General features: G+C 41.4%; 1 protein-coding gene across 1 annotated transcript; it reads right to left on the reverse strand.

The window, feature by feature from the left end:
- Window positions 1-1,378: 1,378 nt before the first annotated feature.
- On the reverse strand, window positions 1,379-5,218 carry LOC121379761 (long-chain-fatty-acid--CoA ligase 1-like). The gene is made up of 3 exons (XM_041508411.1): window positions 4,965-5,218; window positions 4,067-4,184; window positions 1,379-1,476 (listed from the first exon to the last, which is right to left on the reverse strand). Exons 1-3 carry the CDS (start codon window positions 5,142-5,144, stop codon window positions 1,379-1,381), a joined length of 396 nt encoding a protein of 131 aa, XP_041364345.1. The 5' UTR covers window positions 5,145-5,218.
- Between the last annotated feature and the right edge of the window lie 5,756 nt (window positions 5,219-10,974).

A 10,974-nucleotide genomic window follows, 5' to 3' on the forward strand; every position in this document is an offset into this window, starting at 1 on the left:
AATAGAATTTATGTACAAAGAATTTAAAAAGGGTCTATGCAAAAAGTTAAATAAGACATCCAATTGCCGATGATTAATAAATCAATGTGCTGCAGTGGTGTCGTTAAACAAAACAAAAAACCAAGTTTTTTAGTTGTTGGAATATTCCAGGCCTATAGATGCTATAATGTTATTGCTGTACTTGGGTAGAAATAGCCTCGATAACCCTGGAATGCTAGAGTTAATCGATGTGTGTTCGAAATAACACAAAAGCACGTTTAGTTAAATGGCCCGTGCAGTTCTGTAATTAAAGCCACTGACCCTAGTTCCGAGGTACGCACATTTTCTGTTTCGCGTACAAAATACCGCGACAAAGGTCTCACTACACAGATCACTTCCGGGTGAGAGTTCATTCATCACGGACGGTCCACTATAGTTCCTAATTGTGGCACATGTTATGGTTCATATATTCACTTCTAGGAAATGGTGAAGAATTAAAACAATATGTATGTTTAATGGTAAGCCTTCTGACTGTATTTTGCCCATGTTATTTTGTAATATTGTGCATCGACCTTTTGGGATATGGGTATACAGCGCAAGTGGCAGCTGGAGTGAATCGGTTAATGAACCGCCTGTTCGGACCGGTACTACAGCCAGATGCGGTCGTATAGCAAACAAATGAGACGGAAATGTTCTCAATTTTGGAGTGAAAATAAATGCTTATATAATGTATGTTCGCAGTGGTGGTGTATGTTGTTAGTGCCAACGAGAACTCGTTCTATTGGCAATCTTCGTTTGAAGTTGGGCAGTTTAACATGGGTTTCAATGGCAGATGACATCTGTGTAGTGAGACCAAACAGAAACACGTCGGAGTTACCAGTCGAAACTGCAGGGCCGTAGCTATGATTTCTTTGTTTGGAGGGGGGGGGGGGGGGGGGGCGGCAACTGATTAGTTAATAGTTTAAAACTCATTAAACGGTTAAAGAAGATAATTTTCTTTTAAGTTTCTATAATTTTTTCCGGATTTTTTTCTTGCAACCCCCCTCCTCCCGCTAGCTACGGCCCTGAACTGTCAAATACAAAACCTAATAACTGGAGGTTAGTCAGTGTTTATAAAGCTTTTAAAGAAAAAATCACTTTTCCGGCCTCGGTGGAATCGTTGTTAAGGCATCGGACAAAAGGCTGGAAGGTACTGAGTACGCAATCCGCTACCGGATCCCACCCAGAGCGAATTTAACTCAGTGAGTAGTGAGTAGTACTCAGTGAGTAGGTGTGAGACCACTACATCCTCTTTTCTCTCACTAACCACTAACAGCTAACGACTAACCCACTGTCCTGAACAGACAGCTCAGGTAGCTGATGTGTGTGCCCAGGACAGAATGCTTGAACCTTAATTGGATTATAAGTAATTGAAAAAAAAGTCCACTTGATGTACCTGTTGGTAGGTGAGCCACTGATATCCGTTTCCAATCTTTGTGCCCAGACACTTCCCATTTCCTGTAAACACAACAACACAGACATTATAATTTATGCACTTGTTATCTCCTCCGCCGAAAAGCTAGCTAATGGTGGCCCGATGAGTCTCTTTGAAACCCTCAGTAGCGGTACAGATGCGTGAGAAGGGCTTCAAACTCCAAGAATATTTCCTTTTTTTAAGAAATATATTTCCCTGGGAAGCATGACTCGAGCCCCCCCCCCCCCCCCCCATAAAATTTCGCTCGCCACATGATAGACCCTCCCACCCACCCATATAAAAAATTATTCGCAAGCGCCTGTAATATGATGATATAACCTATCTAAAAAAAACAAAAAACAAAACAAACCCAAACAAACCCAACCATGCTCAGTTTCGTGTTAAACTTGGTTCCTACAAAATATGTAACACATCGCAGATTGCTGCAGATCAGCGACAATGTTTATGGATATGGAACTATAGTCATAGACAGCCTGTGATGGTTCTAGATCTATAAATGGACCGTGAAAGGTGACATGTGTGGAAATACAGAATCTGCCACGATTGAGGTGTTTTAGGTAATCTGCGGTTTGTTACACATTTTGTGGCAACCAGGCTTAACATGAAACTGAAATTGAGTTTTGTTCGATAGGCGGATGCATGATTTTTTCAGGAACGAGGTTCAACGTTTAAAAAGAATACTTACAGTATTAATGGAGGAGTGTAACGCTTAAAAAGAATACTTACAGTATTAATGGAGGAGTGTAACGCTTAAAAAGAATACTTACAGTATTAATGGAGGAGTGTAACGCTTAAAAAGAGCACTTACAATATTTAAAAGTTTTATATGTATACATGCACGGCAATATCCCCCCCCCCAACAAAAAATTAATCCCCAACCCCCCACCCACCCCACCCCGAAAAAAACTAAATAACCTACGCCAACGAAAATATTACTAGTCTCAACCATTGAACACAAATTAATTTGTATTTATTTGCTTCACACTGAATTTTTCAAGGCATCACGAAATTCACATACAAATTCCTCCTATAGAACCGCGACTGGAATTGTAGTAAGGAGTATATACTTTCCCATAAACAGGACAGCATATTCCACAGCCTTTGCTACACAAATGGCGGGACACTGATTAGAACATAAATAAATAAATCATAACCCAAGGGCGATCGATCTCAAGACCGTTGCGCTCTAATCATAATTACATTCCGCCTCCATTAAACCATCGGTGGGCCCATTGGGCTATTTCTCGTTCCAGCCAGTGCACCACGACTGGTATATAAAAGACCGTGGTATGTGCTATTCTGTCTATAGGATGGTGCACATAAAATATCCTTTGCTACTCATGTAGCGGGTTTCGTCTCTAAGACTATATGTCAAAATTACCAAATATTTGACATCAAATAGTCGATGATTAATAAATCAATGTGGTCTAGTGTTGTCGTTAACCAGAAGAAAAAAACCCCCATCAAACCGATAGTTTAGAGTTCTATAGACTATAACTAATCCATCTTTTAACACCATCAACCAAAATACAGCCACACGCACCCCCATCCCCACCACCACCATTCCGCCGGTCTCCAACAACACGATTCAATTTGCGTGTTAAAACAATTGCTATGTTGAACGGTTACGTAGATCTATGAGATTATAAATCAATATTATATTAAACTAGGTACAGCTTTAAAAAAGAAGTAACCTAAGTACATGGAATTTCAGGCGCGTGTGCAGAAATGTTAGCAGCGGAGGGTGGGTGGGGGGCAGGGGAGGGGTCTAGACAGTGGCGAACGAAGTTTATAGGGGGTTGAATCATCTCCCTCGGAAAAAAATATTTTTAAAAAACAAGAACAATTTTTAGGAGGGGAGGGTGTTCGAACCCTGACACCCTCTCCCCCCCCCCCCCCACAGGCACACACGCCTGCATTTTGTACAAACCATCCATTGTGAAGTGTTATACATAATATGTAGTTGGAATCTTGATGATCGAGGTTAAAATAACACATATGGAAAATGACACAGTAGGCCTCTACCGGCAGTGCACTAAGGTCAACAATGTAACTATTTGTCGGCAACACAGAATGCATAACTGACGCCTCCTCCAAACTACACGTTATAAATTATAAGATGTCGGGTATAATACAACTGTAACATATAATAGTAATGCAAGCAAAAAGAAAACAAAAAGTTTGTTTTGTTTAAGGAAATCACTAGAGCACGTTGATTTATTAATCATCGGCTATCGGATATTGGTAATTTTGACAGTCTTTAGTAGCAAGGAATCTTTTATATGCAGTTTCCCACATACAGGAAAACACATACCACGGCATTTGACCAGTTGTGATGCACTGGTTGGAATCCAATCAGTTGAATGGATCCACCGAGGTGGTTCGATCCTGAGACGCAAGCACCGAGAGAGAGAGAGAGAGAGAGAGAGAGAGAGAGAGAGAGAGAGAGAGAGAGAGAGAGAGAGAGAGAGAGAGAGAGAGAGAGAGAGAGAACGATGACAACGACGACGACGACGGTGTGGTTGATGATCATCATTATAACGATGACGATGACGATAATGATGATGATGACGACCATGACAAAGATAATGTTTCTATTCATGAACGACGTACTTGCTATCCTTAATCCTCGCATGAAAACCTCGTGCAGTGTTTTAGCATCTTCGTACAGGTACTCGATTGGTTTCCCGTCCTTCAGGTCCAGCATCAGAGGAGAAACCCGAACTCCATCCTACAATATCGTACAGTAATATCACTGGCATATCTAAATACCAAAACAGAAGACGCTAAATCAGTACTGTATATTCAATTTCCATTATAATTAAATTGTACCGTAAACGTCATCAATCAATGAACCATTTAACACGTGTGCTTACCACCACAGAGGTTCAAGCACGTCTGTTTTCCGGTGAATATGTCGAAGACAGGGGGATACCATAAACTATGCTTATATATGCTATGCCTGTTTCCAAAGTTAAAGGCATAGACCCCAGTTGGAGTTGTTGGGCAGTGCAAAAGAAGAAAGAAAACAATGAGAGAGAGAGAGAGAGAGAGAGAGAGAGAGAGAGAGAGAGAGAGAGAGAGAGAGAGAGAGAGAGAGAGAGAGAGAGAGAGAGAGAGAGACGGAGAAATATATAGAGAGAGAGGTAGAGGTAAAGGGAGATATACAGAGATAGGGGGAGAGGGAGGAAGGGAGAGAGAGAGAGAGCGAGAGAGAGAGAGAGAGAGAGAGAGAGAGAGAGAGAGAGAGAGAGAGAGAGAGAGAGAGAGAGAGAGAGAGAGAGCGAGCGAGAGAGAGAGACAGACAGACAGACAGACAGACAGACAGACAGACAGACAGAGAGAGACAGAGAGACAGAGACAAAGAGACAGAGAGAGCACAAGAAGAACAAGAAAAGAACAAGAAAAGAACAACAAGAACAAGAAAGAATAAGAAGTTGATGATGATGATGACAATGATGATGATGAAAAACAAATTTGAAAAAAGAAAGAAAAGGACAACGTTACGAACCCCAGTATCGATGCTTTGTTTGTGAATATCCACCGGGCACCTGAACGGCTCCGGACCTGGCCCGAGAAAGAACCACGACGCACACATCAGTCCAGCGACGACGCCCGACACCGTGTACCACCACGCTTCGCCCAGGTAGGTCTGCAGCAACAACTCCGTCGACGACACGAACTCAGACATCGGTGGCTACACACAAAACACACACACCCATAGTGATATAATGATATGCTTACAACAACCATACAATAATTATAAACACAGTTATTTCATCCAAAACAGACAGTATATATATATATAGGTAGTATTAAACCAAATAACATCCGGCTGGGTCAAAGTTCGAGGCGCACCGAACGTTTAATAGTTTGTTTTGTTTAACGACACCACTAGAGCACATTTATTATTAATAATCGGCTATTGGATGTCAAACAGTTAGTAATTTTTACATAATCGTAGAGAAGATACCCGCTACATTTTTCGATTAGTAGCAAGGGGTCTTTTACATTCACCATCCCACAGATAGGATAGCACATACCACGGTCTTTGATTTACGTCTCGGTACATTGGCTGCAGCGAGAAATAGCCCAATGGGCCCACTGACGGGGATCGATCCCAAACCAACCGCACATCAAGCTAGCGATTTAACAATGGGCTACGTCTCGCCCCCTTCTCACCTGACGAATGCACAAAAGAAAGTAATAATTAGTTAGATTAGCAGCAAGGGATATTGTATATATGTATCCTCTCTTAACAACAATACAGACCAAGCCTACGTGTTGTTATGATAGCTAGAAAATGACAGCTTTTACAGGCATTTTCCCATATATAAAGGCTACAGGACAGCACATACCAAGCACTAAACCTGAACCACAGCATGTTCCTGTTAAGTAACGATGCGTTCTATTAATATTTGGATTAGTAGTCGCCGGAGTAAACTGAGATGACAGAGTTGTAGACATTACATGCCTGTCTGTCTGCCTGTCTGCCTGTCTGTCTGTCTGTCTATGTCTGTGTCTCGGTTAGTCTGTGTCAATTCATTGGCATCGGAACTGGGTGAGGGGCAGGGCCACTACCTCCCAAATCTGAATAGACTAGACCCTCCCTCAGATTCTCAGATAAAAATCAAATTGATATATAACTGCCCCTCCCCCGCTGTGATCTTCCGCCTCCATTATTTACAGTTTATGAATTGTTTTTCAAACCCTGTCATCTTGATGCTGTTATATAATATTTTATATTATATATGTATTCTTCAAATGCCATCGAACGATGGCCCTGGCTGTAATAAAGTTGTGCTCTGTTGTTCTGTTCTGTTCTTTGGGCGGGACGTAGCCCATGGTAAAGCGCCCGCTTGATGCGCGGTCGGTCAAGGGTCGATCTCCGTCAGTGGTCTCAATGAGCTATTTTTCGCTCCAGCCAGTGCACCACGACTGGCATATCAAAGGCCATGGTATGTGCTATCTTGTCTATGGGATGGTGCATATAAAAGATCCCTTGCTACTAATGAAATTTTTTTTTGCGGGTTTTATTTCTAAGACTGTATGTCAGAAGTACCATATGTTTGACATCCAATAGCCGATGATTAATAAATCAATGTGCTCTAGTGGTGTCGTTAAACAAAACAAACTTTAACTGTACTGTTCTAGTTTGATGCTATATGTATTTGTCTGTCTGCCTGGTCGAGTACCTTTATAGCGCCTTACTGCCTTTGGCGGGTCTAGTTTGGACACAAACAGGTCGCACGCAAATAACATTTTCTGCTAATGGCTGATCAAAGGAATAATAATATTCATGCCAAAGGCCATTTTCCATGTACGTCGTTTTTTGGCGTGGTGAGGGCGTTGAACGCGGTAAAAGGAAACATCAAGAAATAGACTATGGGCCGAATTTACGAAGCCAGTATTTCTTAAATGCAGGTGTTTAAGCATTGTAAATGCACGTAGTTACACGCGTCAAAGTCTAAAACAGGATTTGCAAATTCGGCACATAATGTTCATCAGTAGTAATGTTCCCATAAGAGCGGCGCAGTTTTTGTAACCACGCCCGCACTGCGACCAAAAACCCAGGCGTGCACGAAGGGAGGAAGGTTTCCGGGGGTCGACGGCCCTATCTAGCTACCAACAGTCAACTTAACAGGTTTTGTGGTTTATCTAGCTAACAATGAGGGGGAGGGGTGTTTCGGGGGGGGGGGGGGGGGGGGTATTAATTTTTTTTCCATATATTTTCCAGAGTATCATGGCTCGATTACCCCTACCCTTAAACTCTTGGCTCGCCATAGGTGTAACCCCATTTCCACCTGCCTCAAACCATGCACATGAAAAACAACCTCCCCATCCCCCATCTACGGACTTCAAAGCGCCCGAAAAATACAATATTTAATATAATGTATTATGTTTAGTGGCAGAGATGCGGTGTCTTGGGAGGATAACTATTTCTGAGGAAGACTGCATGTTATACTGTAGGTGCCCATCAATCAAACAAACAAACAAACCATAACAAAACAAAAACAAAACAAAAACTCCAACAAAAAACAACAAACAAATATCCCCCCCCCAAAAAAAAAATTAAAAACCACAAAAAAAAACACACAAAAAACCCACAAACAAAACAATCAAAAACAACAACAAAAAATGCCCCAAAACAAAATCAACAAACACAATAAAAAAAAGACAAAAAAAACGAAGACAAAAAAACCCCAACTATACCAAACAAAACCAACCAACCCAAACTCAAAACAAAACCAAAACCAAACCAAGCAAAAAACCCCCACCAAACTCAAAACTAAAGAACAAGTCCAGAAAGCCCCCCCCCCCCCCCCACCCCACCCCAACAAAACAAAACAACAAAAAAGAAAACAAAAGAAACAAAAAGAGAACAACCAAAAGCAAAACAAAGAAAACCATCCTACAGCCTTGCCAACTTACACCAGAGGAAGACCAGTAGTATTTCCAAACGATGTTCTTGACTTCCGGCGAAAATGGAACGCGATAACCGTTAACGAATTGCATTAATCGATTTCACCGAGTCGTTGATTTCCATAATTGCAATATATTTGATCTACACTGTTCCATTTGTGTCCATGTGTCTGTGTAAGTGCAGATTGTGTATAGATAGTATGGCGATCGGTGGTTTTGAAAGACATATACAGCCCTGTCAGTATGACATGTGAATACGAAAATTTAATTATGGAAACTTAAAGGTACTCTCTCAAAGTCATTGTGTCATACTTCGCTATTTTCACATTTATTTCTGATTAGAAAAAGAACAACAACTACAAATTAACTGATCCCACACATAATATTTGTATAAATAACTCGAAAATGCCAAAGCTGTGGCGGATCCACAAAATCCATTTTGGGCGTCCCCAATGACATGTGGCCGAATGTCACAAACATTCCCAAAGGGATTCGGCGGATTCTCAAACGTAAACATTGTTAAAAAGAACTAAATTAATCAGAGGGGGGCGGACCCAAGGTGGCCCCTTAGATCCGCGACTGCTGTAATGTGCTTGAACGCCGCGTCGCAGTCAGTACACTTAGGTTCTTGTTCCATGAAATGTTATTTTTTTTAAAAACCCAACAGTCTCGCGAACGTTTTTCTGCTCGGTTAAACTGAACTCAACCCAGATTTATTGATACCCAATAGCCGATGTATTTGTTCGTGCTGGGGTCTCGTTAAACATTGATTCATTCATTCATTCAACCCAGATTTAGTCAGGACTGTGAAAGGGTTAATGTTTGTTTTGTTTAACGACACAACTAAAACACATTGATTAATTAATCATCGGCTATTGGATTTCAAACATTTGGTCATTCTGAAACAGTTTATAGATGAACCCCACTACATTTTCCCAACACCAGCAAGAAGTCTTTTATTATGCACTTTCCCACATACAGGACAGCACATACGATGACCTTTTGATATACCAGTTGTGGGGCACTAGTTGGAAAGGGAAATAACACAATCAGATAAGGCGTGCATCGCGGAGGTTCGATCCCGCGACAAAAACACACCAGGCGATCGCTCTACCGAATGAACCAAATCCCACGCCACACTGTATGCGAATATGGAATGGAATGGAACGATTGTTAAAACGTGCACATTCATAGCGGCCTCGAGAAAGATGGGGGAAGGTAGGAGGGGGGATCGCCTGCACTGGCAGGTGCAAGGGACAGGCGGAGGGCATGCGAATATAAACACACGGCCTAGATATGTGTGTCATGGCGTCCTTTGATACAGGACGGTACAATGTATACATGATAACTATCAACCACAATAAAAACAATTACTTGTTGAGACGGCTATCGTAACAGTGTTAGTTAGGTCAGTGTGTTATCAAAGAAAACATATGTAAACGTGATCAGACCGAAACCAGGGTTTATTCGGGGTGAGGTACGCTTAAGGTGGGTGATCCGCGATTATAGATATGATTCTATTCTGTGAAAGATTTCAGCTGCGCAGTACCTAGTCTAAAATATCGGGGAGGGGGTTGGTGAGTAGGTGTAAAGTTAAAAATAATCAGGGCAAACCAATATAGAGTCTTCTTCAGCGAGAAAAAGAGAGCACTATTAAAGTAAAAAGGTCAATAATTTGTATTTTCTGGGAGTTACCCTGTTAGGTCCGGATCTGCATAATTATTTTACCATAACTTGATGCCAAAAAATGGCAGTTCTTGGTAAATGAAAAAAGGGATTGTTTTGTGTGTGTGTTTGTCTTAATCCATGTATAGTCTGGATCTATGCATTTCTTCGTTCTTAAATATTTGGAGGTTGTAACGAAGTGGGATATAGCTCGATGACAATCGGATTGAAATCAGCTCAAATAGCCTATAAACTCTAAACAATGGCAAACAGTTGAGCTATTCCAATCACTCTGAAGTGGAGGATCCTTCCTCAGAATAGATGGAATGTATTGCCCATGCGAGCACAACATCAGACGGTGTCATGGCATCCTTCCTGCACAGCCTATAGGAAGACTGCCACTCTTCAAGGACATGCTTGACAGGATTGAAAGAATGAATGAATGAATGAATGTTTGACGACACCCCAGCACGGAAAATACATCGGCTATTGGGTGTCAAACTATGGTAATGAATGAAGCCCGTTCGCAACCGCACCGTTCCAATCATCTTACCAACTCAAAAGGATATAGGCCCTACCTGTTAATATTGTGTTTAAAATATGTGTAAGGCACACCAACCCTAACACGAGGCAATTCCAAAGCAGACTTGGCAGCTGAATCTGCCTTTTCATTGTCCCTGATAGATCTCAACATGAATGGATACCCCAAAAAATGTTGTTTTAAATAATAATAATAATAATAATAATGTCTTTGTTAGTAACCAGGTGCAATGAATGAGAAGATCAATCGTTTTGTCCCATCCAGTACCCTACACCAAAAGTCGTAGTATGTGCTATCCCGTTAAAGGAAATGTGAATTTTATAAAAGAAAATTCTCGATTACTTTCGTATTGTATGACAGAGGTGACTGTCATCTCCACATGTTGTCACATAGCTAGCCTACGTCCATGAGAAGTATCATACACATCATACTATAACTGGAACGTCGACAGAGTCATCGGGTGACACATTTATCTGATCGCATACGTTCCCGTATGATACGTGTTCCACCGTGTTAAAACCGTGATAGTGTAGCAAGACGTGTTAATCGGGTGATGTATTCACTTGTGCTGTCCTTATTGTCTTGACCAAACAGTTTTTTTGTTTTATAAAACCCATCAGTGATCATAATCCGATAAGCTTATCAAGTCGGAAGATGACCTTTCTTTACTTAAGCGAACATAAGCTATATATATAAAATGCGACTGGTCGTAATGACATAGAGGTAATACCAGTGGCGGATCCAGAAAATCCATTAAGGGGGCCTCAATGACATGTGGTCGAAGGCCACAACAGTTCTAGAAACGATTGCTCAGATTCTCCAGCGTACAAAATGAAGAAGAAGAAGAAACAAATTATATATGACTGTCGCAAAATTTAGGGGGACCCGGGCC

The sequence above is a fragment of the Gigantopelta aegis genome, chromosome 8 (assembly GCF_016097555.1).
Source record: "Gigantopelta aegis isolate Gae_Host chromosome 8, Gae_host_genome, whole genome shotgun sequence".
Classification (NCBI taxonomy): domain Eukaryota; kingdom Metazoa; phylum Mollusca; class Gastropoda; order Neomphalida; family Peltospiridae; genus Gigantopelta; species Gigantopelta aegis.